Source organism: Bufo bufo, chromosome 3, assembly GCF_905171765.1.
Source record: "Bufo bufo chromosome 3, aBufBuf1.1, whole genome shotgun sequence".
Taxonomy (NCBI): Eukaryota; Metazoa; Chordata; class Amphibia; order Anura; family Bufonidae; genus Bufo; species Bufo bufo.
The window spans coordinates 288,492,047-288,514,564 of NC_053391.1; the positions used below are offsets into that span (position 1 = coordinate 288,492,047).

General features: G+C 49.9%; 1 protein-coding gene across 2 annotated transcripts in view; it reads left to right on the plus strand.

The window, feature by feature from the left end:
* The window catches only part of LOC120995157, a 28,440-nt gene that overhangs the window by 457 nt on the left and 5,465 nt on the right, over nucleotides 1–22,518 (plus strand). Inside the window, exons 2-5 of one of the 2 annotated variants that reach the window (XM_040424179.1) lie at nucleotides 5,020–5,119; nucleotides 6,265–6,347; nucleotides 13,349–13,495; nucleotides 21,654–22,302. In XM_040424179.1, coding sequence (XP_040280113.1) covers nucleotides 5,038–5,119; nucleotides 6,265–6,347; nucleotides 13,349–13,495; nucleotides 21,654–22,302 — 961 coding nt within the window. In that variant the 5' untranslated portion in view covers nucleotides 5,020–5,037. Of the gene's footprint in view, nucleotides 1–5,019; nucleotides 5,120–6,264; nucleotides 6,348–11,767; nucleotides 11,992–12,500; nucleotides 12,612–13,348; nucleotides 13,496–21,653; nucleotides 22,303–22,518 lie in introns of those variants that run through there. The other variant, XM_040424181.1, reaches the window with a different exon arrangement.

A 22,518-nucleotide genomic window follows, 5' to 3' on the forward strand; every position in this document is an offset into this window, starting at 1 on the left:
AAGGGGGGAGCATGTAGTGTATTCTGGAGCCATGAGGGTGCAGATCTATGGGGGGGCATGTGGTGTATTCTGGGGACATGGGGGTGCAGATCTATGGGGGGGGGGGCATGTGGTGTATTCTGGGGACATGGGGGTGCAGATCTATGGGGGGGGGGCATGTGGTGTATTCTGGGGACATGGGGGTGCAGATCTATGGGGGGGGGGGGCATGTGGTGTATTCTGGGGACATGGGGGTGCAGATCTATGGGGGGGGCATGTGGTGTATTCTGGGGACATGGGGGTGCAGATCTATGGGGGGGGGGGGCATGTGGTGTATTCTGGGGACATGGGGGTGCAGATCTATGGGGGGGGGCATGTGGTGTATTCTGGGGACATGGGGGTGCAGATCTATGGGGGGGGGGCATGTGGTGTATTCTGGGGACGAGGGAGAGGGGGGTCAATCTGTGAGGAGGGCATGTGGTGCATTCTGGGGACGAGGGGGTTATGGGGGGTGTATTCTGGTACCATGAGGGTGCAGATCTATGGGGGGGCATGTGGTGTATTCTGGTACCATGAGGGTGCATATCTCTGTGTGGGGGGGTCAATCTCCAAGGGGGGAGCATGTAGTGTATTCTGGAGCCATGAGGGTGCAGATCTATGGGGGGGGCATGTGGTGTATTCTGGGGACATGGGGGTGCAGATCTATGGGGGGGGGGGCATGTGGTGTATTCTGGGGACATGGGGGTGCAGATCTATGGGGGGGGGGCATGTGGTGTATTCTGGGGACATGGGGGTGCAGATCTATGGGGGGGGGGGCATGTGGTGTATTCTGGGGACATGGGGGTGCAGATCTATGGGGGGGGCATGTGGTGTATTCTGGGGACATGGGGGTGCAGATCTATGGGGGGGGGGCATGTGGTGTATTCTGGGGACATGGGGGTGCAGATCTATGGGGGGGGGCATGTGGTGTATTCTGGGGACATGGGGGTGCAGATCTATGGGGGGGGGCATGTGGTGTATTCTGGGGACGAGGGAGAGGGGGGTCAATCTGTGAGGAGGGCATGTGGTGCATTCTGGGGACGAGGGGGTTATGGGGGGTGTATTCTGGTACCATGAGGGTGCAGATCTATGGGGGGGCATGTGGTGTATTCTGGTACCATGAGGGTGCATATCTCTGTGTGGGGGGGTCAATCTCCAAGGGGGGAGCATGTAGTGTATTCTGGAGCCATGAGGGTGCAGATCTATGGGGGGGCATGTGGTGTATTCTGGGGACATGGGGGTGCAGATCTATGGGGGGGGGGGGCATGTGGTGTATTCTGGGGACATGGGGGTGCAGATCTATGGGGGGGGGGCATGTGGTGTATTCTGGGGACATGGGGGTGCAGATCTATGGGGGGGGGGGGCATGTGGTGTATTCTGGGGACATGGGGGTGCAGATCTATGGGGGGGGCATGTGGTGTATTCTGGGGACATGGGGGTGCAGATCTATGGGGGGGGGGGCATGTGGTGTATTCTGGGGACATGGGGGTGCAGATCTATGGGGGGGGGCATGTGGTGTATTCTGGGGACATGGGGGTGCAGATCTATGGGGGGGGGGCATGTGGTGTATTCTGGGGACGAGGGAGAGGGGGGTCAATCTGTGAGGAGGGCATGTGGTGCATTCTGGGGACGAGGGGGTTATGGGGGGTGTATTCTGGTACCATGAGGGTGCAGATCTATGGGGGGGCATGTGGTGTATTCTGGTACCATGAGGGTGCATATCTCTGTGTGGGGGGGGTCAATCTCCAAGGGGGGAGCATGTAGTGTATTCTGGAGCCATGAGGGTGCAGATCTATGGGGGGGCATGTGGTGTATTCTGGGGACATGGGGGTGCAGATCTATGGGGGGGGGGCATGTGGTGTATTCTGGGGACATGGGGGTGCAGATCTATGGGGGGGGGGCATGTGGTGTATTCTGGGGACATGGGGGTGCAGATCTATGGGGGGGGGGGCATGTGGTGTATTCTGGGGACATGGGGGTGCAGATCTATGGGGGGGGGGCATGTGGTGTATTCTGGGGACATGGGGGTGCAGATCTATGGGGGGGGCATGTGGTGTATTCTGGGGACATGGGGGTGCAGATCTATGGGGGGGGGGGCATGTGGTGTATTCTGGGGACATGGGGGTGCAGATCTATGGGGGGGGGCATGTGGTGTATTCTGGGGACATGGGGGTGCAGATCTATGGGGGGGCATGTGGTGTATTCTGGGGACGAGGGAGAGGGGGGTCAATCTGTGAGGAGGGCATGTGGTGCATTCTGGGGACGAGGGGGTTATGGGGGGTGTATTCTGGTACCATGAGGGTGCAGATCTATGGGGGGGCATGTGGTGTATTCTGGTACCATGAGGGTGCATATCTCTGTGTGGGGGGGTCAATCTCCAAGGGGGGAGCATGTAGTGTATTCTGGAGCCATGAGGGTGCAGATCTATGGGGGGGCATGTGGTGTATTCTGGGGACATGGGGGTGCAGATCTATGGGGGGGGGGGGGCATGTGGTGTATTCTGGGGACATGGGGGTGCAGATCTATGGGGGGGGCATGTGGTGTATTCTGGGGACATGGGGGTGCAGATCTATGGGGGGGGGTCAATCTGTGAGGAGGGCATGTGGTGTATTCTGGGGACGAGGGAGAGGGGGGTCAATCTGTGAGGAGGGCATGTGGTGCATTCTGGGGACGAGGGGGTTATGGGGGGTGTATTCTGGTACCATGAGGGTGCATATCTCTGTGTGGGGGGGTCAATCTCCAAGGGGGGAGCATGTAGTGTATTCTGGAGCCATGAGGGTGCAGATCTATGGGGGGGCATGTGGTGTATTCTGGGGCCCTGAGGGTGTAGGTCTGTGAGGGGGTTATGGGGGGGGGGGGGCATGTGGTGTATTCTGGGGACATGGGGGTGCAGATCTATGGGGGGGGCATGTGGTGTATTCTGGGGACATGGGGGTGCAGATCTATGGGGGGGCATGTGGTGTATTCTGGGGACATGGGGGTGCAGATCTATGGGGGGGGGGCATGTGGTGTATTCTGGGGACATGGGGGTGCAGATCTATGGGGGGGGGGGCATGTGGTGTATTCTGGGGACATGGGGGTGCAGATCTATGGGGGGGGCATGTGGTGTATTCTGGGGACATGGGGGTGCAGATCTATGGGGGGGGGTCAATCTGTGAGGAGGGCATGTGGTGCATTCTGGGGACGAGGGGGTTATGGGGGGTGTATTCTGGTACCATGAGGGTGCAGATCTATGGGGGGGCATGTGGTGTATTCTGGTACCATGAGGGTGCATATCTCTGTGTGGGGGGGTCAATCTCCAAGGGGGAGCATGTAGTGTATTCTGGAGCCATGAGGGTGCAGATCTATGGGGGGGCATGTGGTGTATTCTGGGGACATGGGGGTGCAGATCTATGGGGGGGGGGCATGTGGTGTATTCTGGGGACATGGGGGTGCAGATCTATGGGGGGGGGGGGCATGTGGTGTATTCTGGGGACATGGGGGTGCAGATCTATGGGGGGGGCATGTGGTGTATTCTGGGGACATGGGGGTGCAGATCTATGGGGGGGGCATGTGGTGTATTCTGGGGACATGGGGGTGCAGATCTATGGGGGGGGCATGTGGTGTATTCTGGGGACATGGGGGTGCAGATCTATGGGGGGGGCATGTGGTGTATTCTGGGGACATGGGGGTGCAGATCTATGGGGGGGGCATGTGGTGTATTCTGGGGACATGGGGGGGCATGTGGTGTATTCTGGGGACATGGGGGGGCATGTGGTGTATTCTGGGGACATGGGGGGGCATGTGGTGTATTCTGGGGACATGGGGGTGCAGATTTATGGGGGGGCATGTGGTGTATTCTGGGGACATGGGGGGGGGGGGTCAATCTGTGAGGAGGGCATGTGGTGTATTCTTGGGCCCTGAGGGTGCAGATCTATGGGGGGGGGGCATGTGGTGTATTCTGGGGACGAGGGAGAGGGGGGTCAATCTGTGAGGAGGGCATGTGGTGCATTCTGGGGACGAGGGGGTTATGGGGGGTGTATTCTGGTACCATGAGGGTGCATATCTCTGTGTGGGGGGGTCAATCTCCAAGGGGGGAGCATGTAGTGTATTCTGGAGCCATGAGGGTGCAGATCTATGGGGGGGCATGTGGTGTATTCTGGGGCCCTGAGGGTGTAGGTCTGTGAGGGGGTTATGGGGGGGGGGGGCATGTGGTGTATTCTGGGGACATGGGGGTTCAGATCTATGGGGGGGCATGTGGTGTATTCTGGGGACATGGGGGTGCAGATCTATGGGGGGGGGGCATGTGGTGTATTCTGGGGACATGGGGGTGCAGATCTATGGGGGGGCATGTGGTGTATTCTGGGGACATGGGGGTGCAGATCTATGGGGGGGGGCATGTGGTGTATTCTGGGGACATGGGGGTGCAGATCTATGGGGGGGGGCATGTGGTGTATTCTGGGGACATGGGGGTGCAGATCTATGGGGGGGGGCATGTGGTGTATTCTGGGGACATGGGGGTGCAGATCTATGGGGGGGGGGGCATGTGGTGTATTCTGGGGACATGGGGGTGCAGATCTATGGGGGGGGGGTATGTGGTGTATTCTGGGGACATGGGGGTGCAGATCTATGGGGGGGGGGTATGTGGTGTATTCTGGGGACATGGGGGTGCAGATCTATGGGGGGGGGCATGTGGTGTATTCTGGGGACATGGGGGTGCAGATCTATGGGGGGGGGCATGTGGTGTATTCTGGGGACATGGGGGTGCAGATCTATGGGGGGGGGGCATGTGGTGTATTCTGGGGACATGGGGGTGCAGATCTATGGGGGGGGCATGTGGTGTATTCTGGGGACATGAGGGTGCAGATCTATGGGGTGTGTGTGGTGTATTCTGGGGACATGAGGGTGCAGATCTGTGGGAGGGGGGGCAGATCAATAAGGGGGGGTGTAAGCCTCTGTGTATGGGGCTGGGTGTATCTTGTAGCTGCTGTGTGGTAACATTGATGTGCATTCACCCAATAGATTTTGTTCTTGAGCAGAATGGCCGAGCAGAGGGGTTGCCATCCAGCAGAGCCAGAGGAGCCGAGCACACCAGTGCTCCTCGCTGTACAGTCTGATAGCAGTAAGTATGCTGTATGCACCACTACAAACTATCTAAGGGGTTGTTGTGTCGCTGCTTGTCATGTCTCGGTGGCAGACAGTAAACAGCATGATTGTGTCAGAACAGCGGAAGTCCTGTGTAAGCTCCTTAGCTGGGATTCAAATTGGTGATGTCAGCTTAACGGCACAGCAGTGTTTCTATGGCGGTGCGGGTGCATTCCAGTGTGCCATTGGCACTTTACTTGTGTAATTCCCCTGGATTCCGATGGCATAATGGCGGTGTGCTCATGTGCCCATACACCACAGCGTCTAGACTCCGGCCTTACAGCAGACACAGGCTAGCCCTAGTTTGGAAGCAGTGTCCTGAATGTGCTGTCCTAATCCAGCCTTGCTTCTCTACCTTAGGGTGCCCATACTCTAGGATTAGGGCGCCTGACCCCACTAGGCCACACCTAACCATGTTAGGCAATACTCCCTCCGATTCCGCAGCCAATACAAAATAAACTTCATGTCATCTGCTGTGAAGTGACTGAAATATGAGGGATGTCGTTTTTAAACCAAGTTCAGTCGCTGTATTCACAGTGCGCACCCCGCCCATTGGGGAGACGGCACAGACAAGCCAGGATACCTTTCTACTAGGTCATCTAAACTTGGCTTTAGAAAAATACAGCCCCCAACCCCCGAACACATTGGCCTGTCTGTTCTTCTGCTTATCAGTTCATCTGTCTGTGTATGCTCTCCAGAAGGACACAGACAGGCGTTATCTGGCCTGTAATAAACTTTCATGCTGTTTGCTACTTCAGCAGGTAATTCCAGGCCAGATAACGCCTGTCTGTGTCCTTCTGGAGAGCATACACAGACAGATGAACTGATAAGCAGAAGAACAGACAGGCCAATGTGTTCGGGGGTTGGGGGCTGTATTTTTCTAAAGCCAAGTTTAGATGACCTAGTAGAAAGGTATCCTGGCTTGTCTGTGCCGTCTCCCCAATGGGCGGGGTGCGCACTGTGAATACAGCGACTGAACTTGGTTTAAAAACGACATCCCTCATATTTCAGTCACTTCAGCTGTCTTGCGCATGGAGGCAGGGTTACCAGGAACAAGAGGCAAATAGCCAATTTTATATACTTACAGTATCATTAACTTTATTTTTAATTTATTTCTTGTAGGTAAAGAAACTGATCAAATTGGTGAAAGTGGCATTACTCGTGCAGAGACTGAAAATGTAATTCTGGAAAAACAGTGTGACATGGTATGTTTTAATTATAAGCAAATTATTTTTTTTTTAAAGCAATTTTCTTTATTTGGCAAACCTATATAGCATACAATACAGAAAACCAAAGCAAGGGGGCACACAATGTAATGAAAGCCAGAGTGCAACCATGACCTGAACAACATAGACTGCAAAGCAGTCAGAGGGACACAAAATGAATGCACATCAAAAATTAATAAGAAATTTTAAAGCAGGTTTATTAAGACGACACTGACACACAAACACGTTTTAAAAGAATTGTATACAATATGACCAGGTGCTGGCATAGAATATAGCCAGCACGTAAGCAGGATCCACAATTGTCTAAGATCATGAGATACAATATGTACCCTGGCTACACAGAATGGATGTCAATGAAATAACATGATATATAACATGGCATCAAGCAAAAAAAGAAAATCAGCAAGTGTAAGCCCTAACCCCTGAGGAAGCCGGACTTACTGGCAATACTCGTGGGACGTATTTTATCTCACATGGATCCACTGTTTCAGCCTTGATTTCAGGTTATGGCTTATACTTGATGATTTTTTTTCCATGTATGTGTTATTTTTGTCCAAATCTGCTTTATAATTTCACATAAATTTTGGATGTGCATTCATTTGGTGGCCCTCCTGACTGTTTAGCAGTCTTTCTTTTCCAAACCTATAAAACATAAGGCTTATTGCCCACTACAACCAATAATGGCTCGTCTTTTATTGAAACGGAAAGCTGTACTACAGTGAGGGTGCTTTCACATTAGCATTATTATTTTCTGGCATTGAATTCTGTCCTCGGGGCTCAATACCATCAAAAAGCTAGTCACATCCCTATGCATTTTCAATGGAGAGAAATCTGTTCAGTATGCATCAGGATCTCTTCAGCTCAGTCACTGCTATTTTGGCAGCATGCTGCAATATTATCTCCGTCCAAAAATGCCAAACATGCCAGAAAGATGGATCCGGCGGCATAAATTCCTATAGACATGCATTGTGCTTGATCCGTCTAAAAAAAAAAAAAAAAAATCTATCGTTGCATTCTGCACATGTATAGACTTTTAGAACTGTGAAATAAAAACTACGGACGGATCCGTCTGCAAACGGAGAGACTGATCCGTTCTTGCAAAGCATTTGGGAGACTGATCAAGATAAATCTACAAATGCTTTCAGTTGTCATGTGGTATGACAGATCTGGCGGGTAGTTCCGATGACTGAACTATATGCTGGATCATCACAACGCAAGTGTGAAAGTACCCTCATATAAGAAATTTAAAACAATAGATCTAAAAAAATTATTTTTTGTTACATGAGCTTGCACCCAATGTATCACCATTAATTAATGAGTATCTCTAATTAATTCAAGTTCATCTGATGCCAACAGCTTGGAATTTTTAGACTGTTGCGCAAGTCTTTTTAAATATGGGCCAGTATTTTTTATTTAAATTTTTATTCGCTTTAAGGGCTAGAGGGAGGGAGAATTATTTATTATGATGCAGTATACTTTTTTTTTTTTTGTCAAAACTGCTTACTTATGTTCCCGTTAGATGGGGTGACTTAGATTGTTGTGAGGGAAGTGTTAATTCCTAACAATCTGTTGGTCGCTTGAGGAGGAGACTGGTGTCTTTAGGGCGGCTTCACACGGGCGTAAGGCTCCCGTGCCCATATTGTGGACCGCATTTGCGAATCCGCAATATACGGGCACGGGTCTGTAGCCCTTCCACATCACATACAGTCCCATTCATTTCAATAGGTCGGCAAATCTTGAGATACGGAAGGGAACACTACTGAAGCACTACTGTCCTTCCACACCGCAAAAAGATAGAGCATGCTCTATCTTTTTGCGGAACGGAGGAATCGCGGACCCATTCAAATAAATGGGGCTGCGATCCCCTTGTGGCTTCCACACGGTATGTACTCGTGCCTTGTGGCCAGCAATTTGCGGGCCACCGCATGGGCGACATACACCTGTGTGAAGCCGCCCTTAAACTGATCTCCAGAGTATGGGGTGCGGTGATCGCTTATGTCATTGTTTTTCCACATACAGACCTGTCTCCCAGCATGAGATATTGTGTACACGGCACAATCTGCCACTGGGAAATAATGATCTTTTGTGCAGCACAAAAGATACAATTACACAATGAAGCATTTTCTTTCTTTATTTTGCTCATTTAAAGATCATTGCTAATGAGCATTCCTAGTAATGCTGTTCAGTGATATTTTCAATTGTCACCTGTGTTAAGGGCCCATTACTCAATTTTTAAATGAATAAATTAAAATGGTTATCCCACAATGTTGCCTCAACTATGACTTTCAAAGCAGTCCTTTTATGTAGATGTAATTTAGTAAACCGATTTCTCCAGTGTGTTCATGTGACCTTGAGTCTGGAAACATTACCCCACTTGTTTGGTTCTTTAACTTTACTTGGGGTCATCTCTATGTGGAATCCTCTCGCATATGAACAGTTCTAATTACCTTAACATATATTCTCTTGCAGCTATTAAATTTCAATATACTAGTTAAATTACTTTATGTTCTACATATTTTTAAAAAATTCCTTCCGTAGGACTTTACAGATGTAACTGATACTCATGTATTGAAGAGATTTGATTCATTACAAAGTGCCACGCAAGCTGTTGCTGACTATGAGGAATACACCATATCAAACTTTGTTGTGTTAGAAAAAAAGAAACTTTTTGGAAATGAAGGTAAACCCCAAAGGCTGCCTAAATTAGATGCCTAGATTTAGATTTTCTTTTTTAAAAACTGCTTTGGTGAGTTTAATGAGACAACATAAACTCTACTGACCAGAGTCGGGAGTGGGTTGTTTCTGGGCTTCGTAAACATGACACATGGTCAACAGAGAGGATCATACATGATGGGCTGAGAGCCAATGATTTAGTAGACACGATCTCACAACTAAATACTTAGATATAACTGGTCATCTGAATGTTATATATGATGGGTTTGTATTTAGAAGACCAATTATTAGGACATGTAAAAGGTTTTATTGTTCAATTAAATGGCGTGCTGTAAACTGAATTTGTTATGGGCCTTTTAGGAAAGTTTTCCTTCATCACTTATTCATGAATACTACATTTTGTCTTGAATTGTGAACTGCATTTTATTCTCATGAATGTGAAGTGAATTACAATTTTATTCCAAATCTTTATTTTTTTTTTTTTTTTTTTAAAGCATGTCCAATAAGTTCAGCATCCAAAATATACTGGAATGGACCAGTTGTGAATAATGCATCTATTGTAGAATATACTGGGGTCCCTTATATAATAATAGGCAGAAAAGTATTAAATTGTCACCTTGGAAAGGATTTGGCTATCTCCCAAAAGAGACGATATGTACAGAAGCGACAGATAACACAAGTAAATATTGTTTTGTTTACAGTTGATTTTTATAGTGCATTGAATTAGAAGAATACCTTCAAGGTAAATCTTATGTAAACGTGCTAGTAATTTGTATTGGTATATAATACCTAATTTTTGACTTCTTGTTTTATTTTATATTTTATAATATCTGTATGATTAAGTTGAGATTTATGTTTTATATCAATAATTGTTTTTGTTCTTTTCTCTTTTGCTCTTCCCTCTACCTTTTTTGTTTGCTTTTTGGTTATTTGGTCATTTATAGCTAATTGCTTTGTGCTTACAATGTTTCTTTGCATTTGTAATCTACCATCACTTTTATTTGCTGACAAAAGGGTGTGCCTCATTAAAGGAACGTAAGTCTCTGAAGTCATACATTTGTGTGGATGCGTCCTAAAAGTAAAATGTCCACTAACCCTTTATGTTGGATTTGTGGACATGGTTGATTTAGAAAGCGCATATCCCTTTTATCAGCAATTAATTTAGAGTGACTCACCTCGTGTTTCTGCATCTATCATGATCATGCACGTTTGTCTATTTGGAACTTGGTAACTTTTTTTTTTTTTTTTAATCACATATTGGGGAGATTTACAAAGGTAAATGTGCCAGCATTCAGACACAAAATGTGTCCCAAATTTGCCTTGGATGCCTTGCCTCAATTTATATGGTTTTATGCCTTATATGGCAACAGTTGTGGCTGAAAATGCTACAAATTGTGCCTAAATGTTGGTTTTTGGTGCTAATTAAGCCAACATCTTGGTGTTATAAAGTTACACAAGGCAGACCAAATATGCACAAAGGTATCAACTATTCCGAGGCACTGTGATACCTTTGGTCAATTTTTAGACTGCCTTGTCTAAGTTTGTGTTTATATATTAGTAAATTTGCCCCAATATACTCAAAATCCACACTACAATCATGCATGCCCATGCCTTTCTACCTACTATTCTCTACATGTGTGCTGTGTACAAATTCATTTCCTCGCCATGCACTCTTTTCTGTCATACCCCTCTTGAAACAGATTTATACTACATGGGACAACATTTACTTGCAAAAGCACTGCCTCTACATGTGGCAGACAACCAGAGGCATCAGCAGCATCTCCAGTGAATTCTTTATAGGAACAGCTTCATAGCAATTGTTCAGAAAAAATATAGCAATGTTTTGGCTAAGTTCTTAGGGCTCTTTCACACTTGCGTTGTTTTCTTCCGGCATAGAGTTCCGTCGTCGGGGCTCTATGCCGGAAGAATCCTGATCAGGATTATCCTAATGCATTCTGAATGGAGAGAAATCCGTTCAGGATGCATCAGGATGTCTTCAGTTCCGGAACGGAACGTTTTTTGGCCGGAGAAAATACCGCAGCATGCTGCGCTTTTTGCTCCGGCCAAAAATCCTGAACACTTGGCGCAAGGCCGGATCCGGAATTAGTGCCCATTGAAAGGCATTGATCCGGCCCTAAAGCTAAAGGTTGTTTCAGCGCATTGCCGGATCCGACGTTTAGCTTTTTCTGAATGGTTACCATGGCTTTCGGGACGCTAACTTCCTGTTTGCCATGGTAAAGTGGAGCGGGGGAGCAGTATACTTACCGTCCGTGCGGCTCCCGGGGTGCTCCAGAGTGACGTCAGGGCGCCCCAAGCGCATGGATCATGTGATCACATGGACACGTCATCCATGCGCATGGGGCGCTCTGACGTCATTCTGGAGCGCCCCGGGAGCCGCACGGACGGTAAGTATGCTGCTCCCCCGCTCCCCACTACTACTATGGCAACCAGGACTTTAATAGCGTCCTGGGTGCCATAGTAACACTGAACGCATTTTGAAGACGGGTCCGTCTTCAAATGCTTTCAGTTCACTTGCGGTTTTCCGGATCCGGTGTGTAATTCCGGCAAATGGATTACACGACGGATCCGGACAACGCAAGTGTGAAAGAGGCCTTAGTAGAAACGTTCTTAACCAATATGTTGCTATATTTTTCTACGCACCAAGAACAACTTTTATGCTAAGAAATTAGCCAAAATGTTGCAGTGTCTTTTTTTTTTTTTTTTTTTTCTGTGAAGCTGGTCCAATAAAAAAAACACTGGAAATGCTGCCGATGCCTCTGGTTGCTTGCTGTTCATTGGACTGCTGAGGATCTGTGGTCGTGGTTCGGGCTGATGCATTCTGGTGTGGTCGTGAGGTCCGGTGGTGCTACTCTACACTTTATAGTTCTACTATTTGCATCCACATGTGGGTCCACATGTAAAATGAAGACCGTTTGGGGACATTGAAAAGGTAAAAATCTTTGTATTTTAACAGGCTGCTTAGATGTTGTTTAATATGGTAAAATAAATGCTATAATTACTGCTTTTGATAACTTTTTTAGAAGTGGTACCTCTTGCTCTATAATTTAAACATGCAGAAATAGTTAGTTGTGGTTATAGCCTTCTCAGTTAATCCATGGTCAATTTTATTGCTTGCATAACTGTCTCCTATAGTCTTTAACTTTGTCTTCACACACAGCGGCTACTTCACTGGAGCTGCCCTATGGGTGTCTTCACACAGCATGACTTGCTAATATGCATATGGGATCCCACCCTGACCCTTGTCATGATGGCATAAACTTGCCCTGTCCTACAGATCTGTGACTCAGTAGTCCCCTGTTATTATGCTAACAGCCAGGCTGAGATTCCACCAACGTATATATGCATTGGTAATACACTGTATGAAGGCACCCTATGAATGAAACGGTTTCAAACCTATAACTGTAATTTTTTTTTTTTTTTTTTACCCAAACATAAAAGATGGAAGACCACAATTTTATCAGAACCAGGAAACTGTATCAAATTACAAAAAAAATGGACTGTCCAGCCAAAATTTATGTGTACCACTTACTCACATTTCCAGATTTTCAGGTATGGACAGTTTCTTGTTTAATATACTTTATAATACAAGATAAGTTAATGTATTCTTGTCTATACAATGTTTGTGATGAAAAACATATTTGCTGTTTCCCATGCCATAATGGCAAACAGGATTCTGTAAGGTCGGAATTATAAGGTGTATTTGTGGAATAGAAGTGCACCAGACTGGTCACCCGCAAAACATCTTGAACTTGAGCGGTCATAGAGATCTGAGTGATTTAGAAAAAAACACATGCTCTGGGATCGATGGCAACAGACTTTCAAAAAACTGAAATACAATTGTGACAAATGAAGCTGCATATCAAGGTTATGTATAATGGAACCATGTCAGTTTATCATGATGGCCTTTGTTAAGGCACCATGAACTGACTGTTTCCTATTCAATTTTCATCTGAACAAGTTTGGTGTACAAAAAAATGGCTAATTTTATATGAATTATGTGACTGTACCTTTGCTCTAATAGGAAACATTCATAAGAGCCTTGAAATGCATATCTGCAAAGGTGCATAGACACTTTAGAGTGCACCAACACATTGTGAACAATGTGTGTGAATTACAATCTTATCTGACAAAAAATTTATCCTAACAAAGCTTTGTGTATTTAAATGGAATCTCTTCCAATGTCATTAATCTGTAGGATTGGACAGATAATCTACTGTTTGTTGGGTTTCTTCCCCCCCCCCCTTTTTTTTTATTTTGCTTAACATCGCTCTGTGTTCTTATTATAGATAAATAAAAACACTGAGTGGCTAAAGAGAAGTGCATCAACGAAACTTAAAAATTACATTCAGAAGGAGGACGCCAAAGGAATTAATATCTACATGGTTTTATTCCCAAAGTTGTCTGACCACACCAATCACATCACTTCTGGAGAGGTTGATTTAAATTCTTTTTATTTTTCGGTGATTAAGTATATGAATTTTCAACATATTTGAATGAAGAAAGATGAAAGCGGCACTCAACATCTGCTGTATTTCTTCGATTTATTGGATCACAAAATCGAAAACATGTGAAATAGAGGACATCGGGTGGACGCCTCCAGCATGAGGCACGCCGAGTAGCTACTCGGCGTGCCTCATGCTGAAGGGGTCTGCCCGGTGTCCTCTCTGTTTCCCAACCAGCGTGCCTGCAGCTGTTGCAAAACTACAACTCCCAGCATGCCCAGACAGCCTTTGGCAGTGCAGGCATGCTGGGAGTTGTAGTTTTGCAACAGCTGGAGGCACACTGGTTGGGAAACAATGCTCTATCTCACATGTTTTCGATTTTGTGATCCAATAAATCGAAGATATACAGTGGTGAGTGCCGCTTTCATCTTTTTCTTCCTTCGAATACATTATAACTGGTTCTTCATTTGGCTGAGCACCACCGTACTTCGTGGTTACCAGTGGTCGCAAGGGACTGAAGCTTGTTAGTGCGCATGGCGTAGTGCTGCCCCGCTCACTCTTCTATGTATTTATATGAATTTCTCGCCCATATTCCTTGGGGGACACAGGAAACCATGGGGTATAGCTCTGCTCTCTAGGAGGCGTGACACTAAGTGAAAGCTGTAAGCCCCTCCTCCATCAGCTATACCCTTCAGCCTGGAGAAGAGACTGCTAGTTTTTGCTTAGTGTCCAAGGAGGCAAGACACCCCCTGCTTATGCAGGGTTGTTTTCCTATGATTTTTTATTTTTGCGTTATTTGTTGTTTTTAATTCGATTTTTTTCTACCTACAGGGACAACAGAGGCGCATTAGACCCCTCTGTTTCTCCCGGGGTTGAGTTGCGCCAGTGCCGGTAATTCCGCACTGCCGCCTCCCCCACAGAAGACAAGGTGGACCAGGGCAGCCTCGCTCCCCTGCGTCCCGCCAGCTCAGGGTCGTCCGCACGCCAAGTCCCTCCCCCGGCTTCCTGCCACTGCGGTGCCAGGAGCTGAAGGGGCGACCCCCGCTGGATGGACTGAGGGCGAAGACAGCGTATGGTGAGTGGCTGCTCCAGCCTCCCCTTCCTCCCTCCCACCGCTGCTACAGGCCTCCTGGGCTCCCATGGCCACTGCTACATCCCCCTTGGCCACTGCTACATGGCCACTGCTACATCGTGCGCCCACCCCCCCCCCCCCCCCCCCATCGGGACCGTTACCGGGCAGGGGAGTTTATCTGGGCAAGTCCTTGGCAGGGACGCTGCCTTCAGGGGATGGCTGCAGGAAAAAAGCAAGCCGTCTGCCACATCCAGGCGCGGCGGGGGCCGCTTACTTGAACGGCGCCATTTCAGGCCGGCACTTCATCATCCTTGGGGGTTAAAATCATTTTGCCGCGCGCGCGGCTCTGCTTCTTCTTCAGCGCGGCAGAGGGGGGGCGGAGCTTCCTACATGCGCTCCACTACTTCCGGTTTCATCGGGCTCCACTTCTCAGTGCTGTGTGGAATCCTCTCTGCCGTGCGATCCTGAAGCCATTCATCTCCGTGCTGCTGCCTCTCCTCCACAGCCTCCTCAGTCTGTTTCCCTTACCGCTGCCACTTGCATCATCCGGGTCTGGTAGGACTGTTAACCCCCTCCGTGCCACCACTTTTCTTGGGGTCTCCCACTTAAGTGCAACATCCTTTTTTCCACCATGTCAGACCCTTCTGCAGCCGCCAAGCCTTGGTACCATGCCTGTACTGCTTGTAGGGAACCCTTTCCCCGGGGGCAGTCTGATCCGCACTGTACTGCATGCCGAGCTCCACCGCAGCCTCAGTCGCCCGCTGTGTCGCTCCCTGCTTCCTCTGACCCGCCTGACTGGGCTAGATCCCTGTCCCAGGCCGTGGAAAGCCTCACTCATGTCGTGGGCCGCCTAATAGACAGGCCACCTACCCCGCAGGACGCCTCTCTGACTGTCGCGCCCTCCGGGTCCACTGCTTCTGCCGCTGCAGCGGGTTCACTCTCTCTTAGTGACCCCTCCCGAGCTAGGCACTCTCAGAAGCGTTTTAGAGTAGAGCGAGCCTCCTCCTCTGAGGCCTCACTCTCCCCGCCACGCGTGCGCACCCAGACGAGCCTCTCCTCTCCAAAGGATTCGCTCTCTGAAGGTGAATTGGCGGTTTCAGATTTGGAAATGGACTCGGCCCTGCCGTCCAAGCTAGCCTCAGCGATGGGTCAGCTCATCTCTGATATTCGTGACACCTTTAAGGTGCAGGATGATCCCCCTAGCTCTGACGCAGCTAGCGTCTCCTTTATCAGACCCAGGCAGGCCTCAAAAGTCTTTCCAATCCACTCTGATTTCTCCTCTGTAGTGTCTAAGGCTTGGGCTCACCCGGACGCCCGTTTTGTCAGCCCCAAGAAGCTGGACATTTGCGATCCCTTTCCAGCCGATGTCATGGCCACATGGTCTTCCCCACCCAAGGTGGACCCCCCTGTGGCCCGGCTGTCAAAGAACACGGCCATCCCTGTTCCCGACGGGTCCTCTCTTCAGTCAGCGGAGGACCGTCGCATGGAGACCCTTTCCAAGGGCATTTTTGCTGCCTCCGGTTCTGCTCTCAGACCGGTTTTTGCCTCTGCTTGGGGTGCGCAGCTGGAACAGGAGTTGGACTCGGACATCCCCATCCAGGACCTACGTTCCTTGGCCCAGCTTATTATTCGGGCCGGGAATTTTGTTTGTGAGGCCTCCCTTGATGCGGGAGCCCTTATTGCACGCTCCTCCGCCCTGGCAGTTTCCGTCAGGAGGGAGCTCTGGCTGAAGGTTTGGAAAGCGGACGCTGCCTCCAAACGTTCCTTGGCGGGGCTACCGTTTGCGGGTTCCCGCCTTTTCGGGGTCCGCCTAGACGAACTTATTTCGGAGGCCACGGGTGGTAAAAGCACCCATCTTCCTCAACCCCAAGCAAGGGGCGCCCCCCGCGGACGCCCTGGTGCGTCTCGTTTTCGGTCCTCCCGCAGGGCCTCTGGGGCTCCCACCACAGCTGCCGCTTCGGCTCCTCCCCAGGACAAGCGTAGGAAGCCGTTTTTTCGGGCCCAGCCCTCCTGGCGCAAGCCGCAGGCTGCCCGCACACCCGCAGCAAAGCAGTCCTCTGCCTGAAGGCGCGCCCCCACCCACCCGGGTGGGGGGCCGGCTCCTCCTTTTCAGGGACGTCTGGATGGCTCACGTCTCCGACGCCTGGGCCCTCGAAATTGTGTCCTCCGGATACAAAATCGAATTTGCATCCTTCCCTCCAGATCGGTTCTTTCGCTCCCGCCCGCCGCGGGACCCGAAAAGCGCGGCTGCGTTCTCCGCGGCCGTTCAAGCATTACTGGACAGGGGGGTGATTACCCCCGTTCCTCTAGAGGAAAGGTTCCAAGGGTTCTACTCGAACCTTTTTGTAGTTCCCAAGAAGGGAGGTTCGGTGCGGCCCATTTTGGACCTCAAAAAGCTCAACCGTCTTCTCCTCCTTCGACGCTTTCGGATGGAGTCCCTCCGTTCCGCGGTGGCTTCCCTGGAGCAGGGAGATTTCATGTCTTCCATCGATATACAGGATGCCTACCTCCATGTTCCGGTAGCCCGGTGTCACCATCGCTTCCTCCGATTCGCCGTGGGGGACCTCCACTTCCAGTTTGTCGCCCTTCCCTTTGGGCTGGCAACTGCCCCCCGGGTGTTCACCAAGGACCTGTCCCCGGTTTTGGCCTTACTTCGTTCCAGGGGTGTTTTTCTGCTACCGTACTTGGACGATATCCTCATCAAGGCTCCGTCCCTTTCTCAAGCGGTTGCCAGCGTGGATCTCACTCTAGAGACTCTGGCGAGGTTCGGTTGGGTCATCAACTTCCCCAAGTCCTCCCTTCCCCCCTCCAGACAGCTAGTCTTCCTGGGAATGCTTTTAGACACAGGAGCGGCGGAGGTACGTCTTCCCTCGGAAAAACGTCTGACCCTCCGTGGAGCGGTTCGGGGTCTCCTTCTCGACCGTCCTTCCGCTTCTGCATGCGGGTCTTGGGGCAGATGGTTGCCTGCTTCGAGGCGATCCCATTTGCGCAGTTTCACTCCCGCCCTCTCCAACGGGCGATCATCTCCTCCTGGGACAAATCGCCGGAGTCTCTGGATCATCCCTTCCGTCTATCGCCTCCGGTGCGGTCATCTCTCCGCTGGTGGTTACAGTCCCCTCTTCTGGGCAGGTCCTTTCTGCCACTCAACTGGTTGGTGGTTACAACCGATGCCAGTCTCTTGGGCTGGGGAGGCGTGTTTCCTCCCCGATCCGTCCAGGGCATTTGGTCTCCATCGGAGTCCAAACTCTCGATCAATGTCCTGGAGCTGAGAGCGGCCCTTCTGTCTCTACGACACTGGACTCATCTGCTGAAGGGTCATCCTGTTCGTGTACAATTGGACAACGCCACGGCTGTGGCGTACATAAACCACCAGGGGGGCACTCGCAGCGCTGCGGGAGGTCACCAGCATTCTCCGTTGGGCGGAAGCCCACGTCCCGGCCCTATCTGCAATTTTTATTCCAGGGGTGGACAATTGGGCGGCGGACTTCCTCAGTCGCACCACCGTGGACCCCGGCGAGGGGTCTCTTCACCCGGAGGTATTCGAGGCCATTTGCCTTCGTTGGGGCATACCGGACGTGGACCTCATGGCCTCAAAATTCAATCACAAGGTCCCCGCCTATCTGTCCAGGGCCAGGGATCCGGGAGCTTGCGGGGCCGACGCCCTCGTTCTTCCTTGGCGAGGCTTCGCGCGCCCATACATATTCCCTCCCATCCCTCTCCTGCCCAAGGTCCTTCGGAAGATAGCGGCGGAAGGCGTCTCGGTGATTCTGGTCGCTCCGGACTGGCCCCGCCGGTCTTGGTATGCCGACCTCATGCTGCTCCTGGCAGACGCGCCCTGGCCGCTGCCCGCCAGGGAAGATCTTCTCTCTCAGGGACCGATCTTCCACCCGCGTTTAGGGTCCCTACGTTTGACGGCGTGGTTGTTGAGACCACCGTCCTGACGCGTAGGGGTTTTTCTGCGGACGTCGTCCGCACCATGATCCCCGCCCGTAAGCCGTCCTCTTCTAGGATCTATTATAGGACCTGGAGGACCTTTTTGGGGTTCTGTGCCGATCTGGGGATTCCTCCGCTCCGCTTTTCTCTCCCCACCGTTTTGTCCTTCCTGCAGAGCGGACTGGCCCAAGGGCTGGGCCTTAGTTCTTTGAAGGGTCAGGTGTCTGCGCTGTCCATTTTGTTTCAGCGCCCACTGGCCCCCCTTGGTCCTGTCAAGACCTTCCTTCAGGGCGTGGCTCACGCGGTTCCCCCGTACCGCCCTGGGACCTGAACCTGGTTCTCTCAGCGCTCCAGGCTTCTCCTTTCGAGCCTCTGCGGACGGTTTCCTTGCGACTTCTGTCCTGCAAGGTTATTTTTCTTGTAGCCGTCACCTCTCTTCGGAGGGTGTCCGAATTGGCTGCACTCTCCTGTCTGGAACCTTTCCTAGTGTTCCACCAGGACAAGGTGGTTCTTCGTCCGGTCCCTTCCTTCCTTCCTAAGGTGGTCTCCGCCTTTCATCTGAACGAGGACATCGTTCTCCCCTCTTTGTGTCCTTCCCCTTCCCACCCGCGGGAGAGGAAGCTTCATCGCCTGGATGTTGTCAGGGCGCTCAAGATTTACCTGGAAGTAACCAGCTCTTTCAGGCATACTGACTCGCTCTTTGTGGTCCCGGAAGGGTCGCGCAGAGGGATGGCGGCATCCAAAGTTGCTATTGCCCGTTTTGTCAAGATGGCTGTTACTGAGGCTTATCTCGCCAAGGGCAAGGTTCCGCCCCTTGGTGTTACCGCTCACTCCACTAGAGCGGTCGGGGCTTCCTGGGCTCAGAGGAATCGGGCTTCTACGGAGCAGATTTGCAAGGCGGCCACTTGGTCCTCCTTGCACACCTTCACCAAGTTCTACAGGGTGCATACTCATGCGTCGGCTGACGCTGCTTTAGGCCGTCTGGTGTTGCAGGCGGCAGTTGATTGATGCCTCTGGTGTTGGTCTAGTTTGTTCTGGTCCCTCCCTTCTGGGACTGCTCTGGAACGTCCCATGGTTTCCTGTGTCCCCCAAGGAATATGGGCGAGAAAAGGAGACTTTTGTATTACTTACCAGTAAAGTCTCTTTCTCGCTCTTCCTTGGGGGACACAGCACCCGCCCTTCATTTGGGTTACAGTTGTGGTTCCGGCTTGGTTGCCCCCGTTGGGGCTCGACAGTTCTTTTTCCGGTTGGTGGTTATCTTTCACTACTTGGACACGCAACTGGCAGTCTCTTCTCCAGGCTGAGGGGTATAGCTGATGGAGGAGGGGCTTACAGCTTTCACTTAGTGTCACGCCTCCTAGAGAGCAGAGCTATACCCATGGTTTCCTGTGTCCCCCAAGGAAGAGCGAGAAAGAGACTTTACTGGTAAGTTATACAAAAGTCTCCTTTTTCAACACCACATGCAATTGTGCTGCCTGGTAGTGTGAGGGTTGTAATGCCGCTACATGAGTATACATTTTTCTATGTTGTAAAGGAATTGTGATGTAAATTAAGACTAGGGGTGGGCGATATGCGATATAAATTTGGGCCACGATATGGATTTTCGCCAGACTGCGATATGATCGCGCTCTCTGCGCGCACCATTTTCTCCTGATGAGCCGGCCGGCACAGTGGAGGGAGAAGGAGAGAGTCCCTCCCTCCCCACTGTGCGCGGCTGCCGCTGAACACCAATGAGGACAGAGTAGGAGGAGGAGAGGGACTGTGGCCACTGCTCCACCAATGAATGTGCGGCCATATCCCACAGGGTCCCCATCCTTCCCCCCCATCATTAGTGGCAGTGGGCAGTTCCGATCGGAGTCCCAGCAGTGTAATGCTGGGGCTCCGATCGGTTACCATGGCAGCCAGGAGTCACGCTACTGAAGTCCTGGCTGCGATGGTATGTTAGTGAGCAGCATTATACTCACGTGCGCTGTGGCCGCTGGTCGCTCCTTCTGTCTGTGCGGCGCATTGCTAATGCTTATAGCATTAGCAATGCGCCGCACAGACCTATGAGAAGGAGCGCCCGGCGGCCACAGCGCACGTGAGTATAATGCTGCTCACTAACATACCATAGCCGCCAGGACTTCAGTAGCGTCCTGGCTACCATGGTAACCGATCGGAGCCCCAGCATTACACTGCTGGGACTCCGATCGGAACTGCCCACTGCCACCAATGATGGGGGGGGGGGGGGGGGGGACCCTGTGGCCACTGCCACCAATGATTAATACTTGGGAGGGAGGGGGGTGGGTTTGAGTTACCAAAGGGGGCGGATCAGAGGCTGGGGGGGGGGAAGCACATCAGAGGCTGGGGGGGGGGCAGATCGGAGGCTGTCTGCCATGGTAATCTCCCTGCTGCTGTGTGTACTATGCACAGGGCAGAAGGGAGAGTGTGAAGTCCTATTCACCCTGATAGATCTCTATCAGACACTATTGAAGCGCTGGCTGCCATAGTCAGCTCCCTGCTGCTGTGTGTACTATGCACGGGCAGCAGGGAGAGTGTGAAGTCCTAGTCACCCTGATAGAGCTCTATCAGACTCTACTGAAGCCCTGGCTGCCATGGTAATCTCCCTGCTGCTGTGTGTACTATGCACAGGGCAGAAGGGAGAGTGTGAAGTCCTATTCACCCTAATAGAGCTCTACCAGGGTGAATAGGACAAGGGTTCTAGCCCTTAAGGAGGCTAATAGTTATTAAATAAAAAGAAAAAAATAAATAAGTCTAAACCCCCCATATAGAAAACAATATATCACATATCACACATGCTTTAAATTATATCGCAATATAGATTTTAGGCCATATCGCCCACCCCTAATTAAGACTATAGCTCCCTGTTCATAAATCTATTAATCACTGTCCATGATTATTTCACCATTGTAGTCATTGGGTGTCTGAAGAAAAAAAATACCTTGCATGAACTAAAAACATCTGCAAAATTGATCAGTCATGCCGGTTAGTTGTATGGAATAGGCTCCAAAATGGGTAGCTTAAGAATAATATAGCTATCATTCCCTATTGCTTATTGGTAGATTTAAAATTAAAAATTTTGCTGAACAATGACGACCAATTGTGTGTATGTGTATTGATATATTTTATATTTTAATTTTTTAGGTAGCACATTTGCGTGAGAAAATTGATCCTAGAGTTCGAAATAAAATTCAAGAATTTTACCGCACTGGTATCAGAAAAAAAAGTGAGCTGAAAAGATTGGTGGAACACTTTGTTAAAAAAGATTTATTTCTGAATGTTGAGGTTCCAGAAGACACAAGACGGAGATATTATCCCACTATAAAAGACATTGCCAATATAATTTCACGATCAAGGCATGATGGACATAGCTCATTATTTGATCAAGGGAAGCTACTGCAGCTTATAGAGGAATGGCAACACGAAAATCCTTCTTACAGTATGTTTAGCAGGCCTCATACAGTTTCTGAAGAGCCAAAAGCAGAGCAAAATTTTTTATTTTGCTACCAGTCTGAATGGCAAAAAAAAATACTTGTTCAGTATGGTAATGAAATGACATTACTGGATGCCACATACAGAACAACCAGATATGCGTTACCACTGTATTTCCTTTGTGTGCGCACAAATGTGTGCTATGCAGTGGTAGGGGCATTTGTTCTCCAGCAAGAACGAACTGAGGACATTGTGGAGTCATTAAAAATTATCGCAGGTTGGAATACAGCCTGGGCCCCATCATGTTTTATGGTAGATTTCTGCCTCGAAGAAATTAACGCTATTGAGCAAGTGTTTCCAGGTAAACTTATTTAGCTATTTTAAAATTTAAGTTCAAGATAACTATACTTAATGTTGTCTTTGTTATGGAAGGTGTTCTGTATATAAATTGAAAACTCCAGCACTAGCACTGTGCGTATGCGTCAAAGAATTTTTCATTTATTAGAAAATGCGGCGTCGTGATGTGACATTTCGGCCACTTTGGCCTTTATCAAACTGTGTGGCAAAACAATACAAA